The 24,959-nt window shown below is 39.2% G+C and overlaps 1 protein-coding gene across 1 annotated transcript in view; it reads left to right on the top strand.

Annotated features, from left to right (window-relative positions):
* LOC124276408 (pyrokinin-1 receptor-like) overlaps positions 1 to 14,575 on the top strand; it is a 70,016-nt gene extending 55,441 nt beyond the window's left edge. The window contains exons 2-4 of the mRNA XM_046712049.1: positions 2,104 to 2,637; positions 12,559 to 12,690; positions 13,095 to 14,575. Of these exons, the coding sequence (XP_046568005.1) occupies positions 2,104 to 2,637; positions 12,559 to 12,690; positions 13,095 to 13,663 (1,235 nt within the window). The 3' untranslated portion in view covers positions 13,664 to 14,575. The remainder of the gene's footprint in view (positions 1 to 2,103; positions 2,638 to 12,558; positions 12,691 to 13,094) is intronic.
* Positions 14,576 to 24,959: the final 10,384 nt, after the last annotated feature.

The raw sequence follows: 24,959 nt of genomic DNA, 5'->3' as shown, positions 1-24,959 counted from the left end.
ACCCACCCACTGAACAGTGTATAAATCTTGAATTTGACCTTAAACCGTTAAATCATCTCTCCTCAACCCTTTTCTTTCGCTATACATCGAAAGCCAAGGAACACGTTTTTGTTAAAATTGAAACTAAAAAATTGATAACAACTATTTAAAAAATATGAACTATTAAACTATGAAATACTGTTTAAGCATTTTTGTACTATCAGCACGTCAAAGTATTGCTTTGGTTATGTTTTATCAAAGTATGAGGAAACTCATAACTGCTTTCGGGCTGACGCTTTGAGGTGGTTTTTCAAAGATATGACACATTTGAAGTGTAAAATAAATTCAATCTACAAAACGGTATTCCTTTTGACTTCTATTCAGAACATTTCGTTTTCTTTATTTTGACTCACAGAGGGAATTCAATGTGCTTCTCGGAGATGTCAATGTCACCTAGAAAGAATCACAGAAGTATGAACACTGCCACCCCTGATTACGAGCAAAAGAATTGAATCTGCTTTTCCATAATAATACTTTGATGTTCACAGCCGAGCTACTTGATTGAAACCTCTAACGTTATCACGTCCATCACGACCATTTGGATAAATGCCATAGTTAAACATAATTTTATAGATGCACATTTGATAATATTAATTAAGGATTAATTCTTAGTTTCAAGATAAGTATGCATGACTGGCAGACATAATAATCATTCTCCGGTCTTCACCTAAGACTAGACGCTTAATAACTGCTTGTCAAAGGTGAACCACTCAACGAAATAACGTTATCGAAAATTGTGCATCCCATCTTCCGAGAACTATTATTTCATCGACTAGACTATCTTGGTTATGTCTTACCCAATTTGCAGCCCTGATTTAGAGCGTCCTTAAGATGTTTATTGGCTATCACCTCTTGTCGTTCTTGCTTATGGTAATAGCCAAACACATTAAGAGGTCCGAATACTCAGACAGGAAGTGTTCCATAGTAATATGATCGCTCTTTCCTTTCATCTCTTCAAAGGATTATCTCACATATTTTGTATACGGTCCATCTAAACCAATGTAGCTCAAAGAAAAAAGCTTTTGTCGCAACGTTGATGTTATCTATTTAAGTGGCTCTAGAGAAGTGCTTTTTGTACTTGGAACAGATTTTAATCATCGATATTAGATCTGATTGTCAGACTGTCGATTATAGTGAGTGAGTGAGTGAGTTTAGTTTTACGCCGCTTTTAGTAATATTCCAGCAATATCACGGCTTGGGACCCCAGAAATGGGTTTCACTGTCCATTATAAGCTGCAGTAGTATTTAGTGTTATCACACTCCAAATACATGCTTCAGATTTAATTTAAAAAGTTAAATTGTCAGCAAGACTTGTAGATTTTATATGCATTTCAAATCAGATCTTGGATGGATCTGGAGAATATGTGACAATTATATTTGCTTGCATTTTCAAACCAAATGCAGAAATAAAAGGCATATTCATATGTCGCGTGTCCTGATTACTTTTCTCAGCAAGACTGGAAACAATAAATTTCATTTCTGAAACAGATGTACCAAATGATTTGCCAGGAAATTAGGAGTTGGTACTTGAGATGTATGCACAAACAGATACTTTGTAAAGAAGAAGAGAACAAGTAACCGATGTTCATTTTTTTAAATGTAAATAGTATACTTACACATAATACTATATGAAGAGTGACATAGCCTGTAGTATGGGTAATTGATAAAGGGTTTAACTTCACCTTCGTGATGATTGCACCTCTAAATGGGCATGTATATTGTTTCTAGTTTGTACAAATACCGATTTTATAGTGCCAAACCAACGAGATTCTATGCAACAGTTTAACATGCATACGCACCAGTACACCCATTTAGCGCCTACCAGCCCCTGTGTATCGAAAACCGAGTCACAGACAGGTTTCCAACACGTTCCTTATTTAAACAATATAATATGATTTGGGGCCGAACCAGCGACCTTCCGGACTCCATTTGCAGAGAAACCCTAAAACACGGATAACACGTTCGCTCTTGTGACATCACATTTTAGATCTTCTGACAGTGTTTCAGTTTGTGTTCGTTGTATATTCTTGCACGTGAGGTAACTATTTACCCTTGTACTTTCAGGTCTTCCGCCGGAACTATACAGCATCTGGGAAGCGTACCCATGGCGATTCGGGGAAGTGTTTTGCATTTTCAAATCCTTTCTATCTGAAATGACATCCTACGCGTCAGTGTTGACGATAACTGCCTTCACAGTGGAACGATACGTCGCAATCTGTCATCCTATAAAAGCTCAGACCCTCTCCAACCTCTCCCGTGCTATCCGGATTATAGTCATTATATGGATAGTGGCCTGTGCCAGTGCAATGCCGTACCCCATCCACACCCGAGTGTTCTATTATCTCAAGTACCCCAACACAACCAAACCAATAGAGGACTCAAAGCAGTGCAACATCCCATTGGCTTGGATTGATTTCATGAAGCACATGTTTCAAGTGTCTTTCTTTGTGTTCTTCGTATTGCCCATGGGAATCATAAGCATCATGTACATACTGATAGGGATCACCCTGAAGAAGTCGCAGTTTGGAGGATCTGCTGAAGCTGGCTTTAAGAACTCGGCCAAGGCCACGGCCCGGAAGGCTGTTATTAAGATGTTAGGTGAGAGGTCGTTTAATTCTATTTAAGTTTCAGAGTAATTATGTTAAATGAGATGAATTAGTCGGCTTGTAAGTTTCATGGGGTAGCGTATAGAGAAGTATTTACCGTTGAAACTAATGTGCAGCGGAAACGTGGTAAAAATAATAAGGACCATCAAGGTACTTTACTCTGTACAGCGAAGTGTGACTCTAAATAATCACTTGTTTATGCAAATTGTGAGAATGGAGGGTGGAGGGTGCCAGCGAAAGGTATGCTTACCCTTTTTGCGGAAACATTATCACAGTATTTAGTAATCCGTTAACATTATTTTCGCCATTTCCCCCAATGGAATCTGTACTGTAACTGGATGTACTCTGTCATTGAAGTTACATGTTTCCAAACGTTTGGACGATGGCAAACTGGGTTTCATTTTGCGTCACTTTCAAATGTTTTGGGTTCTTTTATAATCGTTGTTGTTGTTGGTGTTGTTGTTCTTGCAATCTAAAAGAATTTGGCATTTTTTCACAGATATTATCTCATTTGATGGAGGGTCATGTTGAGATACTAGATTTACAGATGTTTTTGCCCATCTCCTGAGTACCAACGACAAAAGTGACATGCCCATTTGTCATCGGCAAATTGAAAGCAAACTATTTAAATGGATACTTCCAAGTCATGACATGTCCCTAAACACGAAAGTAAGGAGTCAACCTTTACTTCAGAAGTTTAGAAGAGCATCAGTGATCCATGCTTATAATTCATGCCAGTTTCACCGTTATTCTTCACTTTACACGCAAATGAATCAGTTTGAGCAGAACACCAACACTTATTAGTCTCTGGAGATGCCGTTATATATGTACAAGGAGCATGTTGATGCCAACCCACACCAGCAGGTTAGGCGTGCTGTATTAATTACAGGCACACACTGTGTAGATGCCATGCGGATTCTATTCAGATCCAATCAGTATGATTCTTAATCTGAAAGGTCATCCAGTATTCAAAAAGTTTTCTAATCAACTGTCCATTATTACTGTCCTGCCACAACGGTAAAATGAGTCGTTGCTTTGCCACCTTGAAGGATCAAATTATCTGTCTTATTCAGGTATAGAAGTCCACTCGGAGACTGCAGAGCGGTCAGAATGACCTGTAGCTGTAGCTGGACCACATTCAGGTTTAAAGAAATTGGGTTCAAAATAAATATCATTATTTTGGAGTTGTTTCATTTACGGGACATCATCCATGTAGAAATATAACTTACTGATACAACGCTGTTTACATTAAAAGTCTTAAAACATTATTGTTTTATAAAATGTGAATTTTTCATTGTTAAATCTTACGCTATTATACGTAACTTTATGTTCAGTTTATTTCAAGGCGTGATTAAAATCCCACGTATAAATGAAAATATATAAAATATGTATAATATAGCAGTAATTAAGGTGGAAATCATGAGGAATCTCTTTATTTCAGTATGACGGCCTGCTATTATATTGAAATCATGCGCAATTAGCAACCTGCGTAAATAATGAGTGATTGCGTCATAACGTTACAAGACGTCATCCAGTCAGAGGTCACTGTGACATCATGCATGTAGTAACAATGTTTTGGCTCAAGCACCCAATGTGCTGCCAAAAGTGTACAATTTAAGGGATTTCTTTGAAAATTGGACGGAATGGTTCTCAGATGAGGGAAACAGAGTAAGTAGGTAACCAGCTTAAAACAACAACATATCTGGTTCAGTGAACAACTAATCCTCAAGCTGATACCTATTTCTTATAATGGATCAGTCCAGTAGAATCAATTAGACAAGACGTTATGTTGATTCAGCATATTTATTATAAGTTCAACAGAGATAATCCGCCGCCATATAGCTGGAATATTGCTGAGTGCGGTGTAAAACTAAACTCACTCAACAGAGATAAAAAATAAATAGTAAATATTGAATATGGTACTATGTTGATCATGTCCACTGCATTTCCACAAAATTTCTCTAAAATATAATATTTGTACATAACATAACATTTAATTTGCACATAGCATGTAATGCTTACTGGTCATTATCATGACATCCTTGGCACATTAAGCACAGCATTTATCTGATACAAAATTTCCCTAACCAAGATGAAGCAAATGTCCAACTGCATCAAGGAACTGCATGTGTGTTTTCTCGGCTTGCTGAAGTTGCTGCTTGAGTCTTTCCAATCTGTTGTCAATCACTTTGTTTCTGTTGTAATGATACCCATCAAGAAGAACTTGAGGTGTACCCTTCTGTGAAGTAGCAAATTCTACCTTTTGAAGTCCAGCCATATTGCCATACTGACCTAATCTGGGGCAAGACGTTTTATATCTGACATTAATGTAATGAGATTTACACATACCTTACACTTTCAATTGTTCTACATGTATTTATTTCAGAGGTACTCCACTTAAGGTATCAGAACAGTTGACCCCTTTCATCTTGTGAGGAGATATTCAAATGAAAACATAGCATGCATCTTTAAACTTAATCCCGCTTGTACAGTTCATATAATTTACTTCTGAATACAAGCTAGGTCTACTCAGCAGGGAACACTAATTAGGACTGTTTCATTTCAGCCATGAGTGTTGTCTTAATTAATTCCCTTCATTAGTGTCTAAGTTATGGCTGTCTAAGATATGGCGGTATAAGTTTTGGGAGATGACCAGTAAGGAGGTTGTTTAGTTTGACGCCAATTATAATGAGGCCTCGGCTCATACACATCCACAATATGGACTGAACCAAATACGGAATATGTATTTATAAACGACGTAGGGTACACAGGGCGGCCCAGTGGCAAAAACGTTCACTCTTCACGCCGAATTGTCCATTTCCCTTCAAGACCGACTCACTCATTGACTCAGCCACTGACTCACCGTGAGTTAAAAAGCACAAACTGTGTAACATCTGTATAGTGTACATACTGATTAAGATGATTCGGAGATTCGCAAATATATTTTGGAATACTGTTCTGATATTATGTGCACAGTCTAGGAATCGTAAAATTTCACAGTTTGACTATCAGCAACTAATAGTAATTAAAGACACGGAAGCTAAAGTATCAAAGCCCCAACATCGATCACTGACAATGTTCGCTGATTAACAAACCGTGAGTAAATATACAAACTGATTAGCTAACCGCTCTTCCCAGGGATAGCTGAAACCCCTCTCTGCTCTCTGACAGGACTACCGACAAGATCCATTGACAGCCAATTAAGTCGGCTGCGACCAATTATCACCTGGGAGTTAATTAATTAGTTCGACATAGTGAGTGAGTGAGTCAATATTTAAAGTCACATCGGCAGTTTTTCAGCCATATCGTGACTAAGAAAGTTGTAAATTTATCAATGAATAAAAATAAAATTATATATTATACTTACCTGTCTGCAAAGGACAGTAAAACAACTAGATTGTCACAGAAATAAATTTAAAACTAGTAATTAAATCTAAAATATTTTAACTATAAATGACAATACAATATAACTGGCTATATATTGTCAACAACCGAAGGTAGATCTCCATACTAGGGACCATGGAGACTTACAGTACATTTGCTACCTGCATGAACCCAAGCTTGATTTATACCATCCCTTCAGCCGTTGGCGATTGAAGGAAAGTTAAGCCAAAATTTAAAATCACAAATATAAAACGTTTAAAAATTCTGGTAAGATGAAATGAACTTTGAAGGTTTGGGGACTTACGTATCATGGGGAAGTCAGTTAACAACAAATTGCTCAAGGTACCGGTACCTAAGCAAAAAAGTTAGCTGACTGTCTGCAAATGAAATGGTACTTTTTTCTAAACTGAGAAATGCCGACACACATTACTAAAAATATATGTATAAAATATATAATACCCCAAACCAGTAAGTTCAGCTCAGCAATACCAGCAACTAAGTCAGTACAAGATAAAATTCGACTCTCAAATGCTTACAAGCGAAAACGGACGTGAAGAGCCTTGGTGCTTTGCCTGTGGTTATTAGTCATCATGATTGTTCCTCTCAACAAAGTACCCTTTTTGTCAACACTCTATTCTTCATTTTCCAAACCAGTTGGATGAGCTATTCCACGCTATATTTTCTAATAATTATATGCCTGTCATTCTGAAAGATGACGGAGCAGGTTTCTTGTTATATTAGATAACATTTTGTAATATTTGCCAGTGTTTTTGCTGGCTTTCCAGAAAAACATGAAAGAAATCTCGATAAAGAGCTTGCTAAAAGAGTTTACTTTTGCCTTGTTGGACGTCAGAGGATGAAACACAGATTCTAAAAGAATCTATCAGTTCGCATGGTTTAATTAAACCATCTTTCTTAGATGTCGGAGATGATTAATCAGTCCTTACCTTTTTAGAATGGTGTTTTCTTGAGGTTGAATGGCTTCAAAAGATTATGAAACAGGTAAACATTGTCCTGATGGCAAGATAAAGAGATGGGTTTCCATGTTAGTTCTCAGGTTTGATTTCACACTTGCTCTGTTGGATGTTTTTGACTGTATAGTCCTGGAATATTACGAAGGTCCCATTGACACCATATTCATTATTTACGAAGACAGGCTTAATGATAACATTGTGAAACTTCATCAGTGCTTCAACACGGATTCACTCATACCTAACGCTTGGAATCCGTATCAGCCAAAATCCGTGACCAAAATGTGTCACAATGAAATTCACGTTTTGCGTACGACTTTCTTATTTTGTCATATATTAGTTCATCGTCATTGTAACAAATTTAGAAGTCGAATTTGTGAACTTGTAGGACCGCTCTGCAATTTTAAGCGCTTCGAGAAAGTACTGATGAGTAGAACATCCCCTCACACTAAATATAACGCGGAAATGTAAGCCTCGTCCCAGGTTCCAGCACCGCGGTACACCTTTCACCTTGGATGTTACTTTAAGTTAATATAATGACGCTAGGCTATATATATTTCGATTACGCAATACATCATACTTCTCGGTAAATGACTTGTCTGGTACAAACATGTTTGTATGTGTTTGTTTCAATTATCGGTAAATGTACAACTGACCAGAAGTATCAGTTTATTCGGTGACCCGTGTAGTAATCGGGTTTGAAAGTAACAACCCACCCATCGACCCTCAGAACAACGTAAAAGTATTTCTATGTTGTGATTTACTTGTCTGTTCCAGTTCAATCAGTCTCCCGTGTCATTAGTCGTGACTCCCTCAGCCTGAAGTAACCCACTATAACACGATCCATGGATGTATAAACACCTCTATCAATACATCGATGTTAGTAGCTTGGTATTCCTTAAAGATCACTATAGGCGAGATGTGGAATGATCTAATTTTACGCTAGGTTAGGCTCACTACGCTTGACCAGCATAAGACTTTTGGGGAGAAGTGTTACTTTTGTGTTTCATGTATATCACCAGTTAATACTGGCCGACGTCAATACTCGTGCCATGTTTCTTTCGTTACTGTTTAATGTGTGATAAAGAAACGTTATTCTAACGCTGGCACTGTAATGTCCAGATAAAAACAACCATTGTGAAATATTGCGGTTACAAATGTGACTTCATCAATACTGTATTCCTTGTGACACCAGACAAAGCAAGAAAAGCCTTTAAAAGGGCAACGTAAATTACGAAATTTAGTGAAATGGACGTGAGATGATTTTTTTTTTTTTTTTTTTTTTGGGGGGAGGGGATTTGAAGCTGCAAGAGCATCATGATGACTATGCCTCCGTCTATTAGTAACATGCTTATATTGCAGATCGGTACTCTCATCGCAAATACGGTACTCTCATCTCCAGTATGTGACATTTCATATCAAAGGTCTTTGTCATGTCTAACCATGTCTGGAAATGAAGTACTAGTGGCGGACGGATGAAACATGGTTCTATATTTTGCTTCTATTTTATGGCGGATAGTAACGAGTCATCAAAAGATGACATATCCCCCCCCCGGTCCCCTCTTTTTTGCAAAGGTCATGTGAATCCTACCTCTTCAAAGAAATTCACCCATCTCAGCATTTGCGGTATTGTTACTGAACACGCCTCTCGAACCGATGATAGGAAACCAGTCGGCCCTTCGCTAATTCCAGGAAAAGCTACTGGGTGCTACCAAAATGAAATGGATTTTCCGATTCTGCCAAATCGAAATTATGCAATGAACAAGTACAAGTGTAACATTGAAACTGTATACGTTTATTAAACTGTCCCTTCCTTATTAACGTTTTTGATCAGTTAAAACACAAAATGTGTTTGAATTAGAGATTTATAGACAATTTATAGTAAAGCGGGACAATTATTTCGGATTACCCACATGGTCACGCGGCTCCTAGTTTGCAACAGGTATGATCATAGGTCATTTGGAATGCCAATATATTTAAAATAATAATAATAATGCTTAATAATATATATTCACGCAGGTGAATATACTAAATTTGCTATTTTTCGGTCCCTGACACTTGTATATTTTTGGTGCAAATGCTTTTATCACATATCGTAGTAAGATTGTTCGAAGACAGTTCAGTTTTGAACGGACAAACATCTCTCAATGGTGAGGTGAGGAGCAACACAGACACCAACACAACCGAGGGAAGTGTGTTAACAGTCGCTGTCTGCCTTCGGGCTATGCCATCTGCCATCTCGTTTAACCTCCTACTGCAATACCTTTCATGTTTCGAAGTACATATGTAACAATTAGAGGGGGCAGCGGTCTAAGCCAACTCCATTAAGGATACGTCCCGCAAATGATCTTTGCGTAGTAAACAACCAAGTCTCATACATGCGTGTGACTGAAAGGTACGATCTCGTTAGTTCCCACCCAACCCCCTTGCTACGCCAACCCATAACCTGCTCCACCCAACACGCCGAAACAAACAAAACACACACACACACACGCACGCACGCACGCACGCACGCACACGCACGCACGCACACACACACACATGCGTGCTCTGACAGCTACTCATGCTGGAGTGAGTTCAACATCAAACTCCCAAGAGCATTCAATGACAAAACACGTTTTATATTCAATCTACATGGAAATGAAGCCATTAACTCTACCAGTATCCACAGAAGAGTGTAATTTGTATGATTATATCAGAAACTTAATATTCTGAAATAACTATTTCAGTTAAACGTTTCCATCAAAACATAATGATGGTGTCGTTTTTAAGTCAACATTTTTTGTGTTACGTCAATGTGCTATATCGTTTTGCAGATATGATAAAAGCTTTACCTAACAGTGGGTAATGTATCGGATTAGGTTACCGCAACACGTGTTGTATTTATTAACAGTTCTTTCATGTCAACCTACCAGAATAGTTAAATAACTAAATCAGGGTTACATAAAAGTGTTATTATCTGCATTCTCAGTTTGTGGGAAAGTAGTACATCTATCATGCAATCATGCCAGTGACAGTGGGTGATTTAAAAACACACAATCGAAATGTCGGAATCGTACACTCGTCTCGTCTCCTCTTTCCGGTTTTAGCAGATTTCATGTGAAAATGAAAAAGCAAAATATTTCGGTGACTTGCGTTGGTGTGATACCCGTGAATGACACTTGGTCACTGATAATATCAGTTAACCCTCTTGTATCAAAGATGGGTCGTACAAACCTACCAGAGAATGTTGAAGTCTTTGACGGGATGGTACAACCAATCTGGAGGGCTTAATGTGATGAAGGAAACTATTCTGGTCCAGTCGTAATGGCGAATTAGGAGCTGGAAGAGTGCTGTGATATGAAGCATCGAAGTGTTTAGTAGTTCCGTTCGTTCTTATCAGATTACGGGACATAGATTCCTGAATGTTCAAGTGTCATTTATGCTATTTTAGGTTTATACTTTCGTGTGTGATGTTTCCGTCTAAACTAGTTTTTAAATGGTTTTAGATCAGCAGACTTCAGAGATTGTTATGAAAGCACTACAATATATTGTGATGGTGGTATTCACAGGTAACACAACAGCCTTAATTCGCTATGTAGATTTGCATCTTTACGCGTTCAAGAAACAGCTTATCAGGGATTCGAAGAAAAATGTCCCCAATAAATTATTTGTATCTGTTAAATGTCACTAAATGTTCTTGCTAATGGATGGGAACTTTAAAGGACTGCGTTTTAACCATTCACGAATGACATTTAAGCAACATTATGGAGTTAAAAAACAATTTCAGTTTAGATCCAAAAACTGATGTTTTTAGAATCTGGTGTTAAACTTTGCTGCATATGGATTTAGTCCAGAAACATCAAATATTTACTTCAAAACCATGTCAATAACTTTTCCACGATGAATATTTAATGAAGAATACCTGTGCACATTATATTTAAAGGAGGTGCTTAAACAAGGTATTTGATTCGTAATTTCAACATTGAAGAATTTGACGCCAAATGGATTTGGAAAATCCGCCTGTATATAGGGACTGATAGCTTCAAGGAAAAAGGAAACCTCGACGAACACGAAGTTGAGAACTAAACCTGATTTATATAGGCTTCAGCCCATTATGCCATCATTGTAGAAAAGCAGAACGAACTATTTCCTATTTCTTGTGCAAGCAGCCACGAATATTTGCAATATTTTACCGGTTCCATCTCAAGCAGAGCTGTTGCATTCAAATGGATTTCGAATGAAATGGTAATATGTTTTGTGCCATTTTTAACATGGTGGAACAGATTTACGCCACGAGCAAAGGAGGTAATCTTGTTAGTTTAAATTCATGCTGCATATGAAAATCCTCGTTTAGGTTTAAAGCCACTCATCATTTCAGTTTCATTCCCGCAATCCTCTAGCATAACATTCACCGTCATCATCCGACAGTGTCAATAGAATTTGTTCCATAATTCTCTCCAATCACAAACCCTAATGACTTACAATCAGTTTGTTGCTTCCACTTAAGTCCGCACTCATCGACGCCCTCGTTCAGCCCGCTGAAGGCCCATAAGCCGCTTCAGGTGTAATGTGGAATAATGTGTGGAAAATCATCTTGGACACAAGTGATAATTAAATTTAAAATCACTTCCAGTGAAAACAGAACGATTTAAATAACTGACCCACTTCACCAACCAGACTTTATATAGTTTCATGTAAATATCTTCCCTTGCTTTCAAAATACGCTGCATTCTTGTCTTGATCCTTACATGTGTCGTCTCATCACCAGAATATGTATTGACTTCTTACATTATCCAAAGGATAACTATCTCTTTGTGGGTTTTAATAAGCTATTTCATATATTTTACATCGGAATACGCTTTAAAATTGAATATATTCAATGATCATGAATTTTTTCCAAGTGTTGAAAGAAAGTTTATTTGTATCAAACCGATTCAATCAGGACTGAGAAAAGAGGAAGTAGTAGTAGAAGAGAAATAAAGCTATTTTCTGATATCAAGATCGCTGCTTCTTGCACAATATCAAATTTATCCTGGCATGAAATAAAGATTACTTTTTGCCGACCTTGTGATACAAAGAAACAATTGAAACACAAGTACAGCTTCCAAATATCTTGGAAGATATCGATGCATTTTAAGGACACGACGATGATTCTTTTGTGCCCAATCGCGACCTTATATTTGAATATCTATTTTCGAGAGGGGAAGAGGAAGCGTCTACAAAGAATCCTCATCCACATCAAAGCTCCATCCTGTTTCATCCCACCTCCCAGGGGAGACCACTCACATAATTACTGGTCAAATGACATAACCCAATACAACTGGACCATTGTAAAACCACAGATTGACATCTATTTTCAATTCGAATGATTCATTCTAGACAGGCCGCAAGGCAAAGCACCAATCGCAGTGGCCAAGATGTACAGGATGTGTACTAATTAGAAAACACGCTTCATTCATCATCGCGGTACAGAGACACTTCAAGCTGTCAAGTATTCTAGATCTTTAATTTGCGTACCCAACTAAAAAACAGACCCATCAATCTAATTGACTTTAATGAAATGCCTTCTGTTTCAGTTGCTGTTGTTGTGGCGTTCTTCGTCTGCTGGGCCCCTTTCCACTCTCAACGCCTGATGACGTCATACTTGTCACGTAATCAATGGACACTGGAGCTCCTGGACTTTCAGAGTCACCTATTCTACATATCTGGTACTTATATAGAAACAACTTCATTGTTACCCGTCTGTTACCCATGATGAGTGAGTCAGTTCAGTTTTAGCAATAATGCAGCAATATCACGGCGGGGCACACCGGAAATGGGCTTCACACATTGTACCCATGTGGAGACTCGAACCCGGGTCTTCCGCGTGACGAGCGAACGCTTTAACCATTAGGCTACCCCACCGCATCCCCTTATGAGGAGAATTGATGAAAACAATTGGGGGAGGGCACTTAAGGATATCTGATTGTCTGACGCCGCACTTATTTTTTTAGATTCCAAATTGTCAAATGGATAGTGACGAAAGATCACCGATACTAGATAAATGGATGAAAAAATAGTTTGTGTGTGTGAAAAGTAATATTTTTTCCGTTGATTTTCTATTTTGTTCCAGGTGTGCTATATTTCTTCAACTCGACTGTAAATCCCCTCCTTTACAACATGATGTCCCGCAAGTTTCGGCGGGCATTCAAAAGGACATTATGCAGGTGCTGCTTCAGCCGGGAGGAACTAGCAGAGCTGAAAGGAACTTCCAGATCGGTGCTATATTCGGAGCGAACGCAGTGTGTCAGCCGGTTCAAGGATAGTTCGCCCATCCACTTGAAAGGTATAAACGGGAGCATAAGAAGAACAAAGTCGGGGAATATCTTAACCCCCGGGCCTTCGCCCCGTGCTGTACGGCTTCTGCTGAATGGCTACACACAGGATCGTAGGCCACAGAGTATGGTTCAAAATGGCCGTCGTGTTGTGTCATCGGTCGCGGGGCCTCCACCACTGAGCCCGTCAATTCCACCCTCTCCAAACATTTCCCCTGCAGCAAGTGTGGGTAGCTTTGACGGGGTGGAAATGGAGTGTCGTAAATTGGATGAGGACAGTCGGTCAGTGTCACGGTCTGGTTCCTCGTCAGTGGCGTTGCTGGTCCGATGCACTAACGTCAAGCAGAGAGACACTACATTTGTGTAAGGCTGTTATCTCCGGAACAGTTTGTGCTGTCGCTATTTGAGGAGTAAAAACATTATTTGTGGTGTAGTGAGTAAGTTGTATTCCAGCTATTATTGTAAGCCTGATAAGGGAGGAGAGCTCACAGTGATGCATGTCTGAGACGTTCACCACTTTGATGAAACGAGCATGGTCCTGACGAACGTAGAAACGTAATGGTGCCGAACAGGGATTCATAGATGTCTTGCGTACCGAGGGGATGCAACTCTACACCGGAAGCTGCGGTGCTTAAGACAACGGCACCAGTTCATGCTATAAGAACAAATGAATCTGGTTTTCCAATCACTGGTATGGTAAACGTATGTGGCTCCTAAGGAGATTCGATGACAGCGACAGGCCAGCGACTGTGCTGTCTGTTAAAGATTGGGATTTGGAGACTTGCCTCACACAAGAATTGTTTGCTCAAAGCAGAACCTTCACATCTTACTACATGCTGCTTCAGTATTCATATCATACCATATTCAAGTAAATAATAGGTTTCTTCTAACTCTCTTATATATTCTCGACTTCTACTCCATTGTACTTTTGTGTTGCTAAGTGTACTGTGTTTGTGTTAAGGCCGTATCTAAATCCTTGTTATTGTATCAGGAGATGTTGCTTGGCAGTTAAAAAGCATTGCGTGTTCTATTTGTTGTATGATTATCGATGCTTTTTAAAGAAACATTTTTCAGTAATGATATCAATCTCAGGAAGACGGTCATTTATTGTTAACCACTGGATACATCATATGTACAAAAATATACACGAATATTAGTGTTTTCAAAGATATTTCAAACCATAGAATCCTTAACTAAATGAGATGTCAAGATGTGTTATATGGTACAATAATGAGCATTAATTTGCTGCTCTCCACACGAGAAAATAAAGAATATATGTAACAAACTCTTCTCAAGTAATTTCAATGACGCTAACACACCAGTGAGTAATATATAATCTTTATTCATAAGCTAACATATCCAGTCTTTGTGAGACGTCTGTGACGTTCCTCGATGACTGACCTCATTCCATCTTGGCAAGACGTTAGCTGCACGCTTGGAATATTCTCACCACGTCTTGGTGAGATGCCTCAACCATTTAACACCATCCTAGCTCAGTGAGACGTCTGCTGGATACCTTGAACAGCATCGTCATCCCATCTTGGTGAGAACTCGTCTGGACGCCTCGACTGACATCATCCAGTCTCAATGCCCATATGTCTGAACGCCTCGACCAACTTCATCCCATCTTGGTGAGAACCCGTCTAGACGCCTCGACTGACAACATCCAGCTCAGGATGTCTGAACCTTCGAACTTGGTGAGAAGCATCGTCATCCCATCTTGGTGAGACTCGACCAACTTCATCCCATCTGGAATCCGCCTCGACTGACATCCATCCAGTCTCAATGCCAACTTCATCCCATGTCTGAACGTGAGAACTCATCCCATCTTGGTGAGAACCCGTCTGGACGCCTCGACTGACATCATCCAGTCTCAATGCCCATATGTCTGAACGCCTCGAACAACTTCATCCCATCTTGGTAAGAACTCGTCGGGACGCCTCCACTGACATCATCCCATCACATTGCAAAACGTGTAAACGCTTCGACCAACATCATCCCAATCTTGGTTCAACGTCTGCTTTACGACTCGACTAAACTCATCCCACCCTGGTAAGATGACGACCAACATCATGCAGTCTAATACAGTATGAACCTATGTTCCTCAACTCGTTCGGAACGCTTCGATAATCGTAAACCTGATATGCTATAGAGCTACGACAGGCCTTAACGTTACAAACTTTTTACGCGCGTAAAAACATGGTTTATTCATATCCATTCACCTGGTGCTTTGTATACATATGCGAGGTGACCTCGAGACGTGAGTTCAAGTTGTTGGGGTTTTTTTGGGGGGTTGTTGTGTTGTTTTATTTATATATATTTGGGGGTGGTGGTTGCTGTTGCTTTTTTACAGTGCGTGTCGTAATGACATGTAAACGACTTTAATTCTTTGCTACAAGTTTGGGCAAAAGGAGTTCCCCTTTGAATCTTTACAAAATACCCCACAGGCTTATTGTTTGAGATGTTCACAGTTTAATCATCTCAACCATAGGAAGCCTGGTGCTCGAAAGCGACTTTTTATTTGACAGATCACCAAAGAAGTAGGTGTTAGGTAGCATAGCTTCAAAAAGATTAGGGAAGAAGAATCGAACCAAAAAACGTAACGTTTTTATACCGCCCTCAATCATTCCAAATCACTTTGTAAGTTCAGCTAGAGAATGTCAACAACCCTACGGACGTTTACCATACAACTTCAAATTACTATTGTTACGATTGCAGGGGACAGATCTGAACGAGAACGCTTTTGGCATACGGGGGTTGTGTCTCAATGTCACAAGGAATAAATGCCTGAGATAGAAAGGGGATTAGCTGTCAGGAAGGGAAGAAAGTGAAAAAGGGCAATTCGCGAGAGCAGGTGAAATGAAGTTTTCAAACGTTTTTTAGAACTCATGACTAATGCATTATATTTGGACCGTTTGACATGTTCACCGTAAAACCGTTTGAAAACTTTACTGAGACTTTTAATGTTGTAAAATTGATCATGACACGTTTGACCAAGTGGCACACAAGTTTTCAACCTGCTGGCATGGAGTATAAGACACAATAAATATCGTTTTATATCACTAACAGTTTAGTGGCATATCTCTGGAACGTAATGAATGTTCAGATACATTAATGTATTTCTGTCTACAAAACTAAAGAAGTTGCAAAACAACAGCATACAGTCGTGGTCTTCATTTGGCCAGATATTTGATGTTTCTATCTGATGTTGCTTTTTATCACTTTACAATTGAACATATGCACACATATAGTTGCCTTACAGTTACAGTAGTGTAAATAAGTGTACAGTAGCTTGACTAATACATGTTGAAATACCCAGTATCCGTACTTTACATTAATTTTGCAACGTATATCGTCAGTAGATATTTAAGGAATCGTCAGAAAACAATCAATGGCATAGTATGAGTGAGTGAAAATGGTTTTACACCGCATTTAGCATTTTTTTCAGCTACATCACGACTTGAGTCACCAGAAATGGGTTTCGCCCATTTTACCATGTGGGTAATCGAATCAGGACCTTAAATATGAGAAATCCCTGGCACAGTTCGCGCAAAATGGAAACAGCATAACCACTGTTACGTTTAAAAAACATAGCTATATTCTCACACTCATTCCCTATTCAGTGAAACGTAAGCCAAGTCAAGAGGACACTGCTGTCTTTCCATCGATCTGTGGCCTTGTTATCTATGCAACATGATGCACACTGCAGGGAGAACACTGGTACCATGTGCAGCATGACCATACAAAATAGAAGCCGGGGGTATTGATGTCAGCTTCTGTATTTTCAGGAACAAGGCATTTCGGAGGATATTCTTGGTCCTTCATTAGGTGAAGAAAACACTCCGAAAAAGTGTGTTCCTCAAAATACAGTAGCTGATATCTGTAAATCCTCCTTTATGTGCATGAATTCTAAATGCCACTGAAGGGTTTTATGACGACACAAATTCTCATTGCAAGGACCACACGCAGTGCAAGCAGAATGTTGCTCTCTGAGGCTTTGTTGATCAGCATCTTCTTTTCATGTTCGTCTGTGTACATAAAAGTACATCACGTTTGTCTTGCTTGAAAGCTGTAATGGGAACACTAACGGGCATTGTCGACCACGCTAAATCTGGTTTCACCATCGGCATAATCAGCCGACATGCATATGTGTGATATTTCCGATCTCCATTTCAGAAGCATTACTACTCTGCAAAGTGACGCCTTTCGCCGTCCTGACTGCGATTAAACAAGAACAGCGGTCAGCATTAGCTCGAAGCAGCATGTTCCTGACCAATTAGACTCCGTAGAACAGTCCGATGACATAGTATGCTGTGTGTCGTGATACACCGACGGCATATTCCTCATCATTTGTCATTCGTTTATCTGGGTCGACCTCTGAATATGGGATTGTGGATGGCTGGGCAGAATGTATACTCCCAGGGAAGTCCAGAATAGGATATACCTTCAATGAAATATACAATTTGCAGAGAACTTTCCGTCGTAGGGTACACATGTGAAGGGATGACGTTTATTCAAGATTGTCTTCTATTCGTCATTATGAGAGAGAGAAAATTAGAAACAAACTGAAACTTAAAATGATCGCTGTTGACAGTCATTTTACATAAATGCTGATACATATAAACTATGGGTCCATGAAAAGGTATCTGTTTCAACTACTCCGTTTCAAAGGCAAGTATCAGGTTGTTTTATTCAGTACGTTGTTGGATCAATCTATTTACGTCAACTTTGTAATTAATTGTCTGTCTACATAGATGTATCACCACAGTCGTTGACTAATCATTTTCAGAAAACGATCGCTAGTAGTTCGCAGCCAGTATGCCATTGCATAAAACCAAGTAGCAAGTTCTTCCCCATTTCTCCCTACAGTCATAGTCTCTTTTGATCCAAGCCAAGTGAAAATGATTAAATGACACAGTGCGTTATGTCTGGGGATGTGCAGATCACCATCATCGTGGAGCTGCTTCCACACCGATATTTCACAGTTATTGAACAGGTGTTCATCACGACATCCAGAGCTGTACATCACAGACATTGACCCAACGAAGTCTCATTTTAAATGTCTGCTTTATGTTCTACGTTTAAACCGTCTCATATGCGGATTTGGATATTCTCAATTCGCTCTTAAACAAACGTGGTATGAATTAAGGCTACTGAGGCAATACAGGAACTATCTACAGTAACTTTAGATATCTAAATAGAGTGGGACCTTGTTATTCCAGCTATCTTCACTGACATCATTGGCACACGTAAATGCTATACTGTATAAGTTTAACAATTGAGGTTATTGTTCAAAAAGGGAAATTTAAGTGGGTTTCGTTTTTTACACTATTTCACTCTTCAGTGTACATATTAATAATTACCCGGAGGTTTGTCAATGCTTTCAAATAAGATTATCACCTGGTGTTTAACAGCTGATTTTACTGACACACCATATTGTAGCTATTTAGAGCTAGCTATCATCATCATCATCATCGCCTTCCATTTCAATAACTTGGTCCATCGATGCTCCATTTTTGTTATCCCTGTCATATTGAAGTTTTCATTTCGCAATTGGTTTCAGAAAAAGTCTCCGACATTGGCAATCATTTCCTGTTACCACTCAGGTGTGGTTTGGGTTTTACTGAAGACATAAATGTCACAGAGTGACGGTAACAAGAATAGTGCGGGGAACTTATTTAAAGCAATATCCTGGAGACGCAGCCACCTGACTTGATTCGTATCCACATTGTCGTGAAGTGGTAGCACACCTCGATCTATGTCCACGCATTTCCTGTACAACTTTACAACTCATATTGTGACATAGTTGTGTAGTATAGAATTTCAATTTCAGTTTATGGCATGAACCAGTTTCAGATTGTGAGTAATGATTAGCCCTTACTCAGAAACCGAAGCCGTGAGTATTCGAACAGTTGCCTTCTAATTTGTAGCACCCACGGTTAAAATTCGTAATTTGTCGAATTCTTCTAATCGCTGAGTGAACAATTCCGCGATGCTATGCCAGACCTTTCAGGTGAGGAGCTTGCTTCTGTGAGGGTGTTAGACAAAACATAAAAATAACTGTCAGATCCATACATTTGTTCTTCAGTTTTATCATCAGACGACAATGCATTGGGTCATCTCCTGTGCTGCACCTGATTGCTTAAATCCAGGTGTCCATTTAGGCATTTATGATCAAATGAATCTGTCTTGTATTCTCTAACGTTTCTGTTTCGTGTACCTTTCGTGACATGCTCTGTTATGCATGTACGCACGCAAATCGTGTTTTCTGAAGTTAATATTTTCTCACACTAACGATAAGATCACAATCTGCGATTGTTAATTAGTTTAAGACTTTTATCTCACAAAACAGTAATATTCGTGTTGAAATCGACTATGGCATTAAACTGTTTCTTCACCAAGAACCTAACCTACTTTAGTAAATATCTTCGCTATCAACCTCTTCACTGCAGAGCTTCCTACTTACATGTAACATTTGTCATGTCAGCCTGCCTGCCTGGTTCAAAATTATAATTAGCGCCACACTGAAGTCATGTTATGTTTTTGTGGGCATTCGTCTCCAATATGTTTACGAAAGGAAGATAAATGAAACATAAACCCATGCATTACATCTGTGCCTACTTATGTGGGTATACAAAAGGCGAATAACGCCTGACGAACATGTATTTAGTCACTCTGTGGTGATGATCTTTGGGACCAAGGTGTAACATTGACGTATTGCTTCAGTCGATGTCAGTGATGTCCTACTGTTGTTGTAGTTTTAGACAGGCATCCAGTCTTGGCGTGGGCAGCAACTCGTCTGTATCACATGCCTGACATTTGCACATTTTCAAGACTTCTTTTTCACTTTAAGTGCACTGAAGGAACGGCGTCCGTTTAGATACGTTCACAGAGCTGATACGTTCCTTGGTTTTATGCAGTGACATATTTGATGGCAACTTTTGCAAGTGATTACCCATATATTGTGGTGATATATCTTTGGTGACAGACAATTAATTACACGGTGGATAGAGATGGATTGATCCAGTCACGCACTGAAAAACAACATGCTAACTGTCTTTGTAACAGAATAGTGGAGAAGTCAATTTGTCTTTTAAATAGTTGAACTATTTATCATGTTTCCACGCCAAATGCAGCTCCACATGTCCCTTAGTGCTCTGTACCACGATGAATCAGCGCGGCCACTACCTGACGTATTGCTTTACGCCTTCTGTTCTAAATGATAAATGAGACAACTATTAATCATTAAGGTGTGTGCAGAAACGACGCCCCTCTTTAAACAGTGTTTAAAAGGACGTTGTCGCAAGTATGTAAGCCTTGTGCTTTCGGCACAGTGGTAAAATAACCGAAATGTGAATACGTGAGTGAGTTAAAACTATAGTCACACCGGCAACATTTCAGCCACATTGTGACTAAAACAAGTCATTTATTGATAATAGATAAATGACTGTAAAATAACTAGATTTTCACACTCAGATATTTAAAACTAGCATAGAACTTAACTATGAAACCTCTACTATGGACAACACAATGTAAAATCGGGTTGGTGATCACCAGCAACTTACAGTACTTTTGACCCGTCAAGATCCGGGTTCGAATATTGATATTCAGTAACCCATGCTTGTCGTAAGAGACGACTAACGGGATCGGGTGGTCAGGCTCGCTGATTTGGTTGACACATGTCATCGGTTCCCAAATTGCGCAGATAGATGCTCATGCTGTTGAACACTGGATTGTCTGGTCCGGACTCGATAATTTACAGACCGCCGCCATATAGCTAGGATATTGCTGAGTGCGGCGTAAAACTAAACTCCCTTACTCACTACAGTACTTTTGCTACCTGTATGGGGAATGCGAATAAATTGAGAATAAATGTGACTTGTGACATTGCTGCAGTATAACCCGAGCACATGGTAAGAACAAAGACACTGTGTCAAAGTCAATGCAGATGGATTTCTGAACAACGAATGTGCTGGTTTCAATGCTTATAATTCATTGCGTACATTTCATGTGACGCTGTACTTGTCGTAAGAGGCGAAACACCCACAGGAAGTCTGTATCCTCAGAGGGAAATGTAATGGTGTTCGCTTGTTTCCTGTCCAAAGGGAGATCACATGGCATGTTAGGCCTAGCGTCTAAAGGAAACCCGTAGTTAAATGTACACTATATCGAACAATAATACCAAGTTAAACTGAGTCTGGGGAAAAAGGGGAGGGCAGATAAAGAGAAACAAGAAAATGACACTGTCACGTGAAAAATGACAATTATTTTAACACAAACAGACAAAATGGATACTGGATATTAGAATCGGGTGCTGACCAAAGCCATCAGCTGTTTTTACCTGCCACGTCTTGATTCATTAATATCCAATCCATAATTGTAATCCATAACAGAGTGTTTCTTTGTCCTGGTTATAAATGGATGACTTACGGAAACCGACTGTCTTTCTTCATCTCTGCCCTGGCCTGTTACTTTCTCTTCGGTGATGATGGATGTGCATCTGATATCTTTGATGTCATATCGTCTTCGAAACGACTAACGTTTGGTATCATAGAAGTGATGAATTGTTATCTGGTATTTTTGTTCAATGCTATCCCGTGTTTCACCAGTTCTTAATTGTATGTCAAACGTGCAGGGTATGGGATCGGGCTAAACATTCTGAGCTTAACCACAAAGGATGTTTTGGGCACACTTAAAAAATTGCATTTTGAAGAAAAATATTTCCACCGTAACATGCTGCATTTGTTCAGTGCAGGAAAAGTAGAGAGCTATATTTGCATACCCGACAGTGACTCAGCATACCCAGTTGATGATAATGGACAGTATTGGCCGCAGCACCATCATCATGCATCCAACTGAAAGGGATGACTGCAACAACATGGTGCCAACTTTTGTTAATGATGCTTTTTTATTTCCCACTGTTGAGGTGGGCAGAAGAATTCAAGAAAGGAATAAGGAAAGATCAGAAAGACAGTCAACTACCAGTACGTGAATATCATAAATATTAATGATAAATGACAAAAATATAATACATGATATGATTATAGTTGACCAAGGACTCTACACACGCTGCATAAACAATATACTGCACTCGTATAGGAGTTCAGAACGTTTACGAATCTCGCTTCACTGGATTCCAAATTCCGATGTCATCGTAAACTGCTTCGGTAATTTCGTGAGAATATCAATGCTAAATGTCCTCGAGGATTCATTCAACGTGTGTTGTTGCACGAGGACAGGTGCATTATTGTGGCTTAGAATTTATCGTATATCACCCGTTGACACCAGCTTTTAACCTATTTCTATACTTGAAGAAAGAAATAGCTGGCAAGCTGCTCAATCTGCAGGCGGAAGGTCGCCAGGAAAAGAAATGTCTTCTTCCGCGCCATCGTGACAGAAGTGTGTGGACCTCGGTAGGGGTTTTAGTTGAAAATCACATTGCTAAGTACTCTTCACCTACATCTCGTACTTTGATTCCAGTAATTTATTTCTTTTACAACCAAAGCGATCTCTTTAACGATATCCTCTAACATCATTCAAAGCCTCTAGAACTCGGGCAGTAGCACATAGAGAGTCACGATAGCCATGGCGCAGTCTGTGACACCTCTTCTGGTGCTGATGACTGGGAGATTTCATTACCTGATCTAATCATTCTGACCTTATTCCACGACCTAAACCACTTAAACACCAACAACACGTATCTGCCTTAACTTACTTTGTGTTGCGTTCGATATAATGCTTAATACAGTTAGTACCAAATCTTTATATCAATGAAGATTTCAACGGTGATCAGGATATATGATCAGGATATATGGTTGTTACTGGGTTTTTATTCCGTCTTTCAGTAGCCACTGAGGTTTGAAGAAAATATCACTTTGTACTGAAAACTATATGTTATTTCCATCCAAAAATATGCCGTTTTGGTTCAAATACTTTACGGATCAGCATAAAATATACAAATATAAATACAATTTTTTTCAAACCATTCTGTTTTCTTCCAGGCGAGTCAAACATTAAGCCCATTATTCGAAAAGGACAGATTTTACCTTCACTACTGCATTCAGAAAAGGACAGCAGCAGGGATGCCAACAGTGCAGTGTCTACACCAGAATGCCGAGACTGATCAGGCCTCTAATAGCTACGTCGTTACTCAGTACGCTCCTTAGTGCAAAATCGTAATTACTTGATTTACCGGTAGGCGCTGGGTCATCTCAGTAGGCAGCTATTAGAATATATATCATAAACAGGTATATATGGTCAGCTTCTATGGTGGTATTGCCACATAACCTCTGACGTCTTACTAATTAACTATAAGGCAATATAAGGGATGTTTTCCATTACCCTAGCACTCGAAGATCCGGGTTCGAACTGGTTTTCAGTAAACCATGCTTGTCTTAAGGGGAACTGAGTTGAGGGTTAAGGCTCGCTGGCTTGTTCGATGCATGTCATCGTATCCCAATTTATTACCTACGAGGGCGAAAATATCGTGGTTCATATTTTTCATACGAAGCCCTAGAGCAAAATATCACTTTGTCATGGTGACGTGACGTCATGAACAATGCTATAATGTCACGTTTCTTCTGTGACGTTATGTTGTTCTACATGGGGCGACGGTGGGTAGCTAGCCTATGTTTGAAAGTAGTATTGACGACTTCGGTAATAAATAGAATATTATATTCGTGCCCATATCATACTATGTTTACGACACTCGTGCCTATATATCGGTATATTCCTCGCTCTTGCTCGGGAAATACCAACATTTAGGCACTCGTGTCGTAAACATAGTATAACATTGGCACTCATATAATACCCTCTATATAGTTGAATGATGCGCATGGTTTTAATCACTGGGTTGTCTGGTCCAGACATATTTACAGAGAGTAGCCCTATATCTGAACAACTGGGTTCCTTTCACGAAGCAACCTTTACTAAGGTTAACCTTAACTCCCATTCTTTAACATTGCACTAAGGTTACCTTAGTGACTTACGAATACATTAGTGCTTTGTGAAAGGGGGGCCCTGGTGGGCCACGTTCAACAACAAGTAAACAGTACGTTTGCGATGCTCATATGACACGCCCATACTGTATTATGACAACATGTTTACAACTGAACTCGGAGGTAGATCCGAGTGAGTAACCGGTCAAAATATTTTTAATAGAAACAGTACCTGGATACAAGCACTACCAGGTTCGAAGAACACGGCATCAGTCCAAACATAATACCGAGTTGAATATCTTGATGGATTTTGGTTTCAACATGGAATCACAATTTGATCATAATATTCTTGTAAATGCTATTTTGGTATTATGTTTAAAGGGTATACAAATAAAGTTAAATTGGACGGTTTACATTAGCCTGAAAATCACTTTACCATTATTTATAACTATAAAACATTATTTTGGAAGGAGACTTCAGAAGAAAAAAGGTTCACTGAAGGCGGCTTCTCGTTAGGCTGGAAGGCAGATTTGATTAATTGTATTTTCAGTCGACAATCACAGCTCTGTTCTTCTGCCGTTGTCCTATCATTCACTGTCCTTTTCGTAATTAATAGTCTCCAGAAAATATATCGGGGATTCATCTGTGATTCATCTGAAGTACACTGAACCAGGAACTGAATTATCTCTTGTCCACAGTAATGGTTTTCAATAGGTTTCAGCAAAA

Source organism: Haliotis rubra, unplaced genomic scaffold (genome assembly GCF_003918875.1).
Source record: "Haliotis rubra isolate DU_JTF1 unplaced genomic scaffold, ASM391887v1 Scf209, whole genome shotgun sequence".
Lineage (NCBI taxonomy): Eukaryota > Metazoa > Mollusca > Gastropoda > Lepetellida > Haliotidae > Haliotis > Haliotis rubra.
The sequence above is the reverse complement of the archived record's forward strand: the minus strand, read 5'-3'. Positions and strand labels throughout refer to the sequence as shown.